Source organism: Loxodonta africana, chromosome 1 (assembly GCF_030014295.1).
Source record: "Loxodonta africana isolate mLoxAfr1 chromosome 1, mLoxAfr1.hap2, whole genome shotgun sequence".
NCBI lineage: Eukaryota > Metazoa > Chordata > Mammalia > Proboscidea > Elephantidae > Loxodonta > Loxodonta africana.
The window spans coordinates 214,822,672-214,836,698 of NC_087342.1; the positions used below are offsets into that span (position 1 = coordinate 214,822,672).

General features: G+C 38.0%; 1 protein-coding gene across 5 annotated transcripts in view; it reads right to left on the reverse strand.

Annotated features, from left to right (window-relative positions):
- Positions 1-14,027, reverse strand: part of SHPRH (SNF2 histone linker PHD RING helicase) — a 102,720-nt gene that overhangs the window by 44,365 nt on the left and 44,328 nt on the right. For all 5 annotated transcript variants that reach the window (XM_064291874.1, XM_003403884.4, XM_023550835.2 and 2 more), the window contains 4 exons: positions 11,499-11,587; positions 9,349-9,441; positions 7,414-7,521; positions 6,156-6,298 (listed from right to left, as the gene is read on the reverse strand). In XM_064291874.1, the coding sequence (XP_064147944.1) occupies positions 6,156-6,298; positions 7,414-7,521; positions 9,349-9,441; positions 11,499-11,587 (433 nt within the window). The remainder of the gene's footprint in view (positions 1-6,155; positions 6,299-7,413; positions 7,522-9,348; positions 9,442-11,498; positions 11,588-14,027) is intronic.

Consider the following 14,027-nt stretch of genomic DNA (forward strand, 5'->3'; position numbering starts at 1 on the left):
TTCTTATTAAACTAACTTTCAGCAGGTAAGGATGAGACCATATCCTTTTTTATTTTTCCATATGTACTAGATGCAGAATGGCTGCTCAGTAAAAAAAGAATTTGTATATATACTTGAACAAAAATAGGTCAAGTACCATTATTCACAAAAAGAAAACAAAGCGTTTTTGTTTCTAACTTATTGATATTTAAATTGGTCTTCAAGAATTAACTCTTGTGACAAAGGGAATAAGTAGCTCTGGAAATAGTCTCTCAGCTAACTCATGTCTGAGTCGTGTTAATTAAAAAAAAAAAAAAACAAACCCAAACCCGTTGCCTTTGAGTTGGTTCCAACTCATATCCACCCTAAAGGACAGAGCAGAACTGCCCCACAGGATTTCCAAGGAGCGGCTGGTGGATTTGTACTGCTGACCTTTTGATTACCAACCAAGCTCTTAACCACTGTTCCATCAGGGCTCCAAGCCATGTGAACAGGGGCTGAAAATATTATCGAAAACAGCACTTAACCAGTCTTAGCAATGTTGTCTCTGGCAAGTCCTTTAAAAAAAGGCATGAAGAAAATCATAGCAGCAGGTAATTGTTACATACAATACTAAATAGTAGGCACTATTCTAAGTAAGCACTTTAAAACAGTAATTTATTTAATCCTCACAACAATGCTGTGGTTTTGCAGATGAAGAAACAGAGCGTAAATACCTTTCCCAAAGTCATAGCGCTAATAAGTGCTGGAGTTGGGATCTGAACACAGGCAGCTGACTCATGAACCTGTGCCTAATCACTAAGCTACGTAGCCCTTCCCAACAATCATTAAGCAAACACAAATAATTTGGTTTATGAGATATCAATGTCACTCAAAATCATAGACAATAATGAGAAAACAATCTCTGAATATAGACGTAATGTTAAATAAGTATTCCATATGTTCACCCTTAAACATTCCAAAATATGTTTTACCTTCTATTTTCCCTACTGTTTTTGAAAAGAATGTTTGCTTAATGAATGGTACGTTTTACATTTTCCTGCTGGTCCTCTCACAGCCCTTTAACAGCCCTTGGATCTCACAACTTGCAATAGGGGATTTGCTCTAATACGGGGATTTGCATCTTTTCAGTGGCTTCTGTGATTTAAGAAAAATAACTTCATATGATTCCACTCACATGAAGCATCTAGCACAGGTAAACGCAGAGACAAGGTTTACCGGTGGCCCCCAGGGGCTGGGGCCGCAGGAATGGGAGTTACTGCTTAACGGGTACCGAGTTTCTGTTTGGGGTGATGAATGGGGAGTTACTGCTTAAGGGGTACTGAGTTTGTGTTTGGGGTGATGAATGGGGAGTTACTGCTTAAGGTGTACTGAGTTTCTGTTTGGGGTGATGAATGGGGAGTTACTGTCTAAGGGGTACCGAGTTTCTGTTTGGGGTGATGAATGGGGAGTTACTGCCTAAGGGGTACCGAGTTTCTGTTTGGGGTGATGAATGGGGAGTTACTGCCTAAGGGGTACCAAGTTTCTGTTTGGGGTGATGAATGGGGAGTTACTGCCTAAGGGGTACCGAGTTTCTGTTTGGGGTGATGAATGGGGAGTTACTGCTTAAGGGGTACCAAGTTTCTGTTTGGGGTGATGAAACACTTTGGAAATTGACAGCGTTGATGGTTGTACAACATGGTGAATGTACACTTAAAAGGGGTTAAAATGGCAAATTTTTGTGATATCTATGTTCTACCACAATAAAATTAAAAAAATATGTAACTTCAAAATAGTATTAATTATGTTCATACCAGCTGATTCTACAATGCTGGCAAAACGCATTAGGATGCACCTTTAAAACTGGATAAAATGAATCATGACTAAATTATAACATATTCTTTTAGGATTTTAGCAGACATTTGGGAAAACTTTTGGAAGAGTAAACTGAAGCATTTAAAAATATTTTAAACATGTTCTTATGCTAAATTTCTCACTGCAAACTAACATCGATCACAGGGCTGAGCTCACACTGTTCCCCTACCTAGAATCAATAGTTCTGTGACAATGCTTTAAAACTCTTCACAGTAGATACTCCTTTGGGTTAAGCCACCAAAGTTTTTTTTTCTTTTCTTTTTAATTTTTACTGTGCTTTAAAAAAAAAAAATTTTTTTTTTTAAGTGAAAGTTTACAAATCAAGTCAGTCTCTCTCACAAAAACTTACATACACCTTGCTACACACTCCCAACTGCTCTCCCCTAATGAGACAGCCCACTCTCTGTCTCCACTGTCTCCTTTCGTGTCCATTTCGCCAGCTTCTAACCCCCTCTATCCTCTCATCTCCCCTCCAGGCAGGAGATGCTAACATAGCCTCAAGTGTCCACCTGATCCAATAAACTCACTCCTCACCAGCATCCCTCTCCAACCCACTGTCCAGTCCAATCCCTGTCTGAAGAGTTGGCTTTGGGAATGGTTCCTGTCATGGGCTAATAGAAGGTCTGGGGGCCATGACGACCAGGGTCCTTCTAGCCTCAGTCAGACCATTAAGTCTGGTCTTTTTATGAGAATTTGGGGTCTGCATCCCACTGCTCTCCTGCTCCCTCAGGGGTTCTCTGTTGTGTTCCCTGTCAGGGCAGTCATCGGTTGTAGCCAGGCACCATCTAGTTCTTCTGGTCTCAGGCTGATGTAGTCTCGGGTTTATGTGGCCCTTTCTATCTCTTGAGCTTGTAATTACCTTGTGTCCTTGGTGTTCTTCATTCTCCTTTGATCCAGGTGGGTAGAGAACAATTGATGCATCTTAGATGGCCACTTGCTAGAGTTTAAGACCCCAGATGCCACTCTCCAAAGTGGGATGCAGACTGTTTTCTTTACAGATTTTATTATGCCAATTGACTTAGATGTCCCAAGGGTACTTTTGATAAGGAATAAATTTGCTCTTTGGGAAAATTATTCATTATTTACACATAAAGAGAAATAAGCCCACTCACCTATGAAGACCCTAAGAATGGGAGTGTAGATGACAAGAAAGACAGGGGAGAGTGGATATAATGTTACAACAGAAAACCCGGGCCACTGCAGCACTATGATGCTTAACTCTTGGGGAAATGAACCACAGATGGGAAGCATGAATGCCTTAGGTCAAGAACAAGAATCTCCAAAACACAACCTATTTCAAAACCTTGCTTAAAGCGGGCTTTGGATGTATCCAACAAAGATACAAAGAAAATAAGCAGATTTTTAAAAAAGTACTAAAAAGACTTTTTTGATATGGCTGTTATAAAGAAAAAAAGTTACTCTTTTAAACTTATACATTAATATTTTTGTTTGATATGTACTTTTAATATTATTTTTCCCCATGGAATTCGTCTCTATTGCAACTCGAGGCTTGAATTTTTTCTTCAGTTCTTTCAGCTTGAGAAACACCGAGTGTGTTCTTTCCTTTTGTTTTTCCATCTCCAGCTCTTGGCACATGTCATTATAATACTTTGTCTTCTCGAGAGGCCCTTTGAAATCTTCTGTTTAGTTCTTTTACTTCATCAATTCTTCCTTTTGCTTTAGCTGCTCGAAGCTCAAGAGCAAGTTTCAGAGTCTCCTCTGACACCCACCTTGGTCTTTCCTTTCTTTCCTGTCTTTTCAGTGACCTCTTGCTTTCTTCATGGATGATGTCCTTGATGTCATTCCACAATTCATCTGGTCTTCAGTCACTAGTGTTAATTGTGTCAAATCTATTCTTGAAATGGTCTCTAAATTCAGGTGGGATATACTCCAGGTCATATTTTGGCTCTTGTGAACTTGCTCTGATTTTCTTCAGTTTCAGCTTGAACTTGCATATGAGCAATTGATGGTCTGTTCCACAGTAGGCCCCTGGCCTTCTTCTGACTGACGATATTGAGCTTTTCAATCATCTCCTTCCACAGATGTAGTCAATTTGATTTCTGTGCGTTCCACCCGGCGAGGTCCATGTGTATAGTTGCCATTTATGTTGGTGAAAGAAGGTATTTGCAATGAAGAACTCATTGGTCTTGCAAAATTCTATCATTCGATCTCTGGTATTGTTTCTATCACCAAGGCCATATTTTCCAACTACTGATCCTTCTTCTTTGTTTTCAACTTTTGCATTCCAATCGCCAGTAATTATGAGTGTATCTTAACTGGATGTTCGATCAATTTCAGACTGCAGCAGCTGATAAAAATCTTCTATTTCTTCACCCTTGGCCCTAGTGGTTGGTGCGTAAATTTGAATAATAGTCATATTAACTGGACTTCCTTGTAAGCATATGGATATTATCCTATCACTGACAGCGTTGTACTTCAGGATAGATCTTGAAATGTTCTTTTTGACGATGAATGCAACACCATTCCTCTTCGAGTTGTCATTCCCAGCATAGTAGACTATATGATTGTCGAGTTGCAATAGTGAAGGATTCCATGGGGAACATATTAAACGACGCAGGAGGCATCAAAAGAAGATGGAAGGAATACACAGAGTCATCATACCAAAAAGAATTAGTCGACGTTCAACCATTTCAAGAGGTGGCATATGATCAGGAACTGATGGTACTGAACGAAGAAGTCCAAGCTGCTCTGAAGGCATTGGCAAAAAACAAGGCTCCAGGAATTGAGGGAATATCAATTGAGATGTTTCAACAAACAGATGCAGTGCTGGAGGTGCTCATTCGTCTATGCCAAGAAATATGGAAGACAGCTTCCTGGCCAACTGACTGGAAAAGGTCCATATTTATGCCTATTCCCAAGAAAGGTGATCCAACCGAGTGTAGAAATTATAGAACAGTATTACTAATATCACACGCAAGCAAAATTTTGCTGAAGATCATTCCAAAATGGCTGCAGCAGTGTATCGACAGGGAACTGCCAGAAATTCAGGCCAGTTTCAGAAGAGGATGTGGAACCAGGGATATCACTGCTAATGTCAGATAAATCCTGGCTGAAAGCACGGGATACCAGGAGGATATCTACCTGTGTTTTACTGATTATGCAAAGGCATTCGACTGTGTGGGTCATAACAAACTATGGATAACACTGCGAAGAATGGGAATTCCAGAACACTTAATTGTGCTCATGAGGTACCTGTACATAGATCAAGAGGCAGTTGTTTGGACAGAACAAGGGGATACTGAGTGGTTTAAAGTCAGGAAAGGTGTGTGTCAGGCTTGTATTCTTTCACCATACCTATTTAATCTGTATGCTGAACAAATAATATGATAAGCTGGACTATATGAAGAAGAACGGGGCATCAGGATGAAGACTCATTAACAACTGGTGTTATGCAGATGACACAACCTTGCTTGCTGAAAGTGAAGAGGACTTGAAGCACTTACTAATGAAGATCAAAGACCACAGCCTTCAGTATGGATTACACCTCAACATAAAGAAAACAAAAATCCTCACAACTGGACCAATGAGCAACATCATGATAAACGGAGAAAAGACTGAAGTTGTCAAGGGTTTCATTTTACTTGGATCCACAGTCAACAACCATGGAAGCAGCAGTCAAGAAATCAAAAGACGCATTGCATTGGGTAAATCTGCTGCAAAGGACCTCTTCAAAGTGTTGAAGGGCAAAAATGTCACCCTGAAGACTAAGGTGCGCCTGACCCAAGCTATGGTATTTTCAATCACATCATATGCATGTGAAAGCTGGACAATGAATAAGGAAGACTGAAGAAGGGTTGACGCCTTTGAATTGCGGTGTTGGCGAAGAATATTGGATACACCACGGACTGCCAAAAGAACAAACAAATCTGTCTTGGAAGAAGTGCAGCCAGAATGCTCCTTAGAGGCAACGATGGCGAGATTGTGTCTTACATACTTTGGATATGTTGTCAGGAGGGATCAGTCCCTGGAGAAGGACATCATGCTTGGCAGAGTACACGGTCAGTGGAAAAGAGGAAGACACTCAACGAGGTGGACTGACACAGTGGCTGCAACAACGAGCTCAAGCATAATAACGATTGTAGGGATGGCGCAGGACCAGGCAGTGTTTCGTTCTGTTGTGCATAGGATCGCTATGAGTCAGAACTGACTCGATGGCACCTAACAACAACAACAACATTAATATTATGTAAAATCTAGATGTTCACAACTATAACATGTTATGATATTGAATTGCATCTCTTAATATCAAATGATTTGAATATCAAATGATTTGACTATTCTGTTTTGTAGTATGTTCTTACTTCTCTGACATAGAAAGCTTGCCAGTTTGTTGCTTGTAGTTGCTGGTTATTTCATTTCGCACTCGCTGAACAAGCTCCTCTTCAATAGCAAATTCTATTGCTCTGTGGATCACATTAAGCCACCAGGGAGAATTAGGATAAATCTGTAGGAAAAAAGGGTAATCAGTTGATCAATTAATATATATATATATTTTAGTACTCACTGGTGGCACAGTGGTTAACAGCTCGGCTGCTAACCAAAAGGTTGGCAGTTGGAATCTACCAGCCGCTCCTTGGAAACTCTATGGGGCAGTTCTACGCTGTCCTGTAGGGTTGCTGTGAGTTGGAATCAACTTGACAGCAAAAGGATGTTCCCATCAGGGAAGAGTGATGTGAAGAATTCAACGGGAGTAATAAGTGCTACTCTCAAAGGGATTATAATAGAACAAAGACAAAAATACATACTCTACAGAGAATGGATGAGTACCTCTTTTGCATACATAATTAAAGAAAACAACTGTTTCCTGACCACTCTGAATGAGCACACGTTTATTGTATACATTTGTAAAACAAAGCTGTATTAAAAAATACTTTACCAAAATAAAAATTCAGTACTCACTCTACCTATTTGAAGAGGTAACAGGTCTTTTTCTCAGTATAAGGAAAGCCTTCCTTTGATCAAATGAACTAGATACTGCTCAATGAATAATCTATAGTAGCTAACAAAATTATACCCCAGAATGCTAAATTAATGAATTATAAAGAAAAAGTGCAACTGATTAAACAAAAACTGAAAAAGTTAAAAACAGTGTATTTGTATAGCCTTCTTTATAGAAGCTGTTACCGATTTCATAAAAGAAATTTTAGAAATGACAAATGGCACGTATTTTGTAGCAAGAATGGTAGTGGTTCTAATGTTCTAACATCTTAAAAAGAAAAGATTTTGGAAAACGATGTCTCTAAGATCAAAAGGAGATTGTGAAAGCCTTTACATTATTCAAAAGGCTATTTGTTATAATCTCAAGGTAAGAGGAGACCTATTGGACCTTAAAAAAATGAAAGAAAATAACCTCAACATAGTTTGTTTATCAATGTATCTGATTGTTTATTCAATCAATAAACATTGTTAATAGCCAAACGAAATTTTTATCGTGGGGCACACACTGTACTAGGTACTAAGAATTTCAAGATGAAAGAAAGTTCAAGTTTCCCCCAAACCAAAACCAGAATGTTATCTGGAGACAAACCCAGTAAGAAAAGGTGTCATTTTGGGCCACACCTTTCTTTGGAGCTCACGTATGGTCTGCTGCACAGGCTGGAGAGCTTGCTGGGCTTCGGCAACTTCTGTATTACACTTGCTCATGTAATGCTCTCGCAGCTGTTTGGCCTGCATTGAAACAGAAAAGTATCAACTTTCACTCAAAGCCTAGAAAAATGCAGAATGGAACAATGTGATCATTTTATATCTTAACTTGATTTAAACATAAAACTCTACAAGTATACTGTTGAGAACATAAAAGTCATGTAAATTCCCAAGATATATATTGAAGAGACCAAAACTTACCTGTAAGTCACAAAACTTAAGAAATCTCCAGGGTTTACCCTCCCCACCCACATGTCTACCTAACTAGTACTTTAATTAGAAAAAACCAAATGACAAAAAAGGAAGAGCAATATTTAAAATTATGTGGCAAAGCACGGACACCCTTAAGAACTTCTCATCTGTTTTTAGTTCTTACAGCTTCTTAAAATTATTTCAGTTTAAAAAATAAACAATACTTGAGAATCTATAGTAATACAGGGAATTAAAAGTTCTTTCCATTTCCTTTTTCAAGACCATAATGATGACATAATTTATGAGCAGTAGAAATAATAGAAATTTTTAAAAAGCTCCGTTAGAAAGCCTATGAAAATTCTCTTTTTTCTATTCAACTAAAATACTCAACTGGCTCTAGAAACTACTTTATGAATACAGACAGGGGATCGGAAACTACACGCTACATGGGATAACATGGGATAGTGGGAGGGAAATTGGGAAGACTACTGAACTGATAATCCTGATGCTTTCATTTACAGTGAGTGGAGTTATATAAAACTACTAATATTTGATGACTTTCGACTTACAAAATGGTAACTGTGTATGGTTCAACTGAATAGATACATGTCTTTGGTCTAGCATTTAACTTCCTTGGGCTTCTGTTACTTCACTTGCAAAAGAAGTGGTTGAAGTAGATGACTTCCAAGATCTTGTTTAGTTTTAAGATACTGGGGTTTCGCATTCTACGAGAATTAGGCAGAAGTGATAGTGTGTTGCTCAGATGCTGGAAGCTATGCCATTGGTATTTCAAATATCGGCAGGGTTATCCATGGTGGGTAAGTTTCAGTGAAGCTTCCAGACCAAGGGAGACTAGGAAGAAAGGCCTGGCAATCTACTTTTGAAAACTAGCCAATAAAAGCCATACAGATCACAGAATATTGTCCAAGATTTCCACTCACTTACTCTGGACATGTCATCAGGAGGGATGGATTGCTGGAGAAGGACATACCTACGATCATAAAGGTGGCACAAGAACAGGCAACATTTTGTTTTATTATACAAGAGATCACCATGAGTCAAGGCCAACTTAGTGGCAACTGACTGTAACAACATCTTTTTGATTTAAGCATTGCCTCCTCTTCTGAATCTTTAAAAAGGCAAACGTCCCTGGCATAATTGACATTATAAGCTATTAACAATTTATAGTGAAATAATTTATAATATCTCTCTCTTTAATAACAGGCAAAGCTTATTGCAAAGGGAACTTCTACAACCAGATACAAGAAATGCCACCAAAACATGAGTTTATTTACTGCCTTAAATAATACACAAAAAGGGAGAAGGTACAAAACTATTTTTCCACTAAACTACATCTTTTATAGATCTGCCACAGAATCAACAAGGTCTCCTGGATTTGCTGTTTATTTACATCCTGCTCTCTTAGCTACTATCTACAATAAGCAGTTACCATATGGTTGCAAGCATTTCACTAAAGAAGGAAAATAAAATGTTGTATTGCCACTCTTTGCCACCCAAAACATCACAGGAAAGTTTTTAACACTCAAAGCAGCAGGCAAACATGCTTACATTTATTTAAGTGCATATACCAGAAAATATCAATTACATGGAGAATGAAGTCTGAAAAAACATACTTTTGAGACAGAAAGAATAAATTACCTCTTCCTCAAGTCTGCCATCTCGCAAGGTAGGAGGTATCCCTGGGTGCTTGGCTACTAATAATTCCATTAAGTTATGGGTAGCATGAAGTCTCTACAAACACACAAAGGGCAATAATTATAACAGCCAATGCACTGGCTCTAAAGAACCCACTATTAATACAGCACACGAGGCACTAATACCACGTTAGGATTAGATCCCCCAACACGACTTTTCCTCTAACACGATTTAAGTACCAACTTTATTCAGAGAAAACTCAATCCAGTTTTACACCCAAGGTCTTAAATTATAATGACATGAACATTCTTCAATGAAAAATACAGTCTTAGGAGGTACAGCTATGCACTTGGCAGAATATGCAACACGGGCTACTTTCTTCTATTTTACATACACCTGCCTATGTATAGGCAACTGTGAATAAGTCAGATCATTCCAGTAAAGTAGAAAGGCTGACACCACCGGCTGGAATCCTTTTCTCTTGGGAAATGTGTCTAGATGAGCTTAGCAATTATATTACCATAAAAATGAGGGTAATAAAGTAAATAAGAAAACAGGGCTATGACCTGGACCCGCTGAATTCAAGGGTTGGAAGGGGAGGAGCTGGATGTGAAGATGGAGTAGAAAGAGGGAGAAAACTAAACCCTCTCTCGGTATTAAATATACGCTCACCTTCCCACTGTGGTATTGAGTCTGTAGCTTATTAGAGTCTCCCTATGAAGTCAGGGGCTATGAGAAGAAACAAAGTAAAAGTAGTTTGTTTTTCACTGTTAACTTGGCTTTTTATTTGGGAAGATAGTTAAGGACTAAAGGATGATCAGGAAAGAGTCTTCCAGTAAGACTCAATTTGGTATCAGTGATCTGAGGACTTAGAGAACTTTATTTTGTCTGACCAAAGATTACTTGTCATGGTATACATCTTTGAAAAGTCACCTCAAATATCCTAGGTCTTTTCAACATGGCTTCATAGACAATATAGTCAGTACCACTAACGGATTTAATAGCAACAACAAAAGTGCAATTAAAACAGGAAAACCTAAAAGTGACAGATACGTGCTTCCCCATTGCTACGTGCACCTGTGGAAGAGGAGTTCTGTTGTATTTCGCACATGGTGAAATGGACTGGGAGGAATACTTGTGGTCTCTTTCTATCTCCCTGCATGTTTTTTCCCCTGAGAGAACAAAATGGCTAACCTGAGTGGTCAGAACATGACATTCAGTGGGCCATGTTTCACCAGTAGATGGGGTTACTGTTACTCAAAAGCAAGAACTGGGTTGGTTGCTTACTCTTCTCTTGAACTTGAACTCAGGCACACTGGACTTATCTGTCTTCTTGTCCACTCTTGTTTTTTGCTTTCCTCATGCAGCAGCAGGATACCTTTGCACCTATGTCCTTCTCTCATGAATTTAAGGTTCCAGCCTGCCTTCTGCAATTCTTATCCGGGCAGAATACAAGAAGACTTATATTTGAATTTTCTCCCCTCCCCTAACTGATCCCCCATAAACCCTCTTTGTACAGTGAGGCAATGTGAGCATGTAGGTCCCAAAGTCTAGATTCTGAATAGTAAAGAGAAAGACTCATTTGGGACTCAAGCCTAAGCTTGCCAAGATTCATAAAAATGGTCCTTATTTCTATTTGGCTAGACAGACTTGTCTTATATGATCCACTGGACTGAACCAAGATGGGGAAGGAAAATACGTATTATAATTCAAATATCCAAATCGCTCTAAAAATTAAATTATAAGATCTTTGGATAGATTTTATTACTTGGTTTCCTTGCTGATCATAACTCATTTTCCTTCCTTTTGGTGATAACAGTGTAAATAAATATGTTGATATTCATATGCAAAGTGATAAAAACTGACCCACCCTTTGAAGTACAAACACTATGAGCTATTTTTATAATGTTGGTTATAGATTTATCTTGTCAGTCTTGTGATCAATATTGTCCTGAACAGAAAAATAGTATTGATTCTCAAACATTAGTGCATATGAACATCACCTTAGGTGCTTATTAAAAGGGCTGAATCCCAAGCTTCATCCTCAGAGATTCAGTCCATTAGTGACCCTTTATCCTCCTAAATATTCACAAACACCCTTTTGTAAAAATCAGTTAAAATACATATTTGAAACTGTTTAAGTTTTTACTTACTTGGAGTGAATCAGTTTTGAGTTTTCCTTTGTGCTCCTCAGATGAGCGCAGCACTTCCCTGTACAGATCTGCTGCCAAGGCATACTCATCTGAGGGATTAAATGTATTTAAAGGATGAGAGAGTTATGTATTTAGCTCCCAATGCCACCTATTATCTATTATGTAAATATATCTACTGTAAAAATATTACTTCATGATTACAACTCGCTATTTTTTAAGGAAAGGAATTTCACTTGGCATTAACGATTGTCCCAGAAAAGGCTGTTGACAGCTCATATTTACGTTAATTCCAAGAACAGAACAGCAATCAAATATATTTACCATGTTTTTAATTATATTGAAAAACAAACAATGGATTGACTTTCAATTTAGATGAATAATTTTCTTCTTAGTGAGGTTAAACTAAAAATGAAACCTGTTGTTGTCGAGTTGATTCCAACTCATAGCAACCCTATAGGACAGAGGAGAACTGTCCCATAGCATAGGGTTACCAAGGAGCAGATGGTGAATCTGAACTGCCAATTTTTATTAGCAGCCGAGCTCTTAACCACTGTGCCACCTGGGCTTTATTGAGATTAAAGAGTACCAATTGGCCATTATGATGTCTGAAATTAAGGACAGATTTAGGGTCATTAAAGGCATTTATAAACAAATCTTTAGAACAGTATGAGCAAACTACACTTAATTCTCAGAAAAATAATATACTTTTCTCAGTAGGTATTGTTCTTTGTATCACACCAAAATAATCTGCATATAAACTACATTTCAAAAATTTAGGGATTCTTCTTTCCATTTCTGGTTAAACAAATCATAATTAGTCTGAGATATCTGCTGCTTTCTATTGTCCATAATTAGTAGCTCACTCAATAACAGCTATGCAAAAAACTCAGAAGTATCAATTAAAGCATAGCTTAGCAAACCATGGCCCACCTGACACATCTGGCCCTCCACCTGTTTTTGTATGGCCCACAAACTAAGATTGGTTTTACAATTTAAATGGCTGGAATACAAAAAAATCAAAAGAAGAAAAAGATTTTGTGACATGTGAAAATTACATGAAAAAAGTTTTATTGGAACCCCGCCATGTTCACTTGTTGGTACACTGCCTGTGGCTGCTCTCACACTACAGTGGTAGAGCTGAGTAGCTGTGACAGAGATCCGGTGGTCCACAAAGCCTAACATATTTACAGTTTGCCGATCCCTGAATCAAATGAGAGCTGAAGTACGCTTAGGGGCTTGGATAGTAGAACCTAACTTATTAGCTACCTGGGGAAAAATTTAAAACTGGTACCTTATAAATATTTTTTAAATGAAACTAACAGAGGCAATATCATGAAACACACACAAAACAGGTGTAGAGATGTTTCAATGTCAACTGGCTGAGAAAGCTTTTTCCTGATCATCTTATACACACGTTTTTATAGTTGCTTTGTATCTAGTTCTTGCAGTTACCTAATAGAAGGCTTTCTAAAACACACATTTTCACAGTACTTTGTAGTCAGCCAAGGTCTACTCATTTTCATGGGGAGATTACTTTCACAATAATAAAACCCCTCCATTATAATGCAGAAGTAACGCTCAATATCTTTTGCACAATTAGTTTTTGTTTAATTTTTAAGGTTTATCATCAAAGTTTTTCAAAAGACATATGATTCTATTAGTATTTATACTATCATTTATAAAAAATAATTCATTTAACTATTCTGTTCATAATTACCATCTCTTTTAAGGGAGGTACAGTGACTAAATTAGAATGTAAGCAGCTGAATTTGAACTACTCACTCTCATATCTTTTTTTTTAATGTTTACTAAAAAAAGACATGTTATCTGAGAAAAAAACACACAATAATATGCATATTTAATAAGTTATGCTAGTTTATGTCAAATTTGTAAATACCCATTCCTAGCCACTTGATGGCACTAACATTTCCAAGTAAACAAACTGTTATGGGTTTGATATTACCAAGTTATTTCTCTCCATCTGCAGAAAACACAGAATTAAAAATTGGAATAATATCACACACTTAATGCTACAGTTAATTAGGACCTTAAAATAAGCACTGTGTGTCAAACATATTTGCATATAATTAAGCAAATCTTTCTGGAGTTTGAAATTAATTTTTTATTTCTTTTAGAAATCAGATGTTCACTGGAAATCTGATCTCTATACTGGAATAGATTCGATTTCATCAGAAAGGGCATATTCTTTATTAATGGGCTTTCTGGTAGGGACTTCTCTTAACAATCAGCAACAGTTGGCAACTACGACAGGAATGCAAAGAACACTGATGTAGCTGCTACTCAGTTACACATTGACTCTGCTAGGGGCTACAACCAAAACAGAAAACCAAACCTGTTGCCATTGAATGGATTCCGACTCATAGGGACCCTATACGACAGAGAAGAACTGCCCCATTAGGGTTTCCAAGGAGTGGATTCCCACTGCAGACCTTTTCGTTAGCAGCCTCACCTCTTAACCACTCTACCACCAGGGCTCCGCTAGTGGCTAGAGCCTTTGGAAATGAAGAT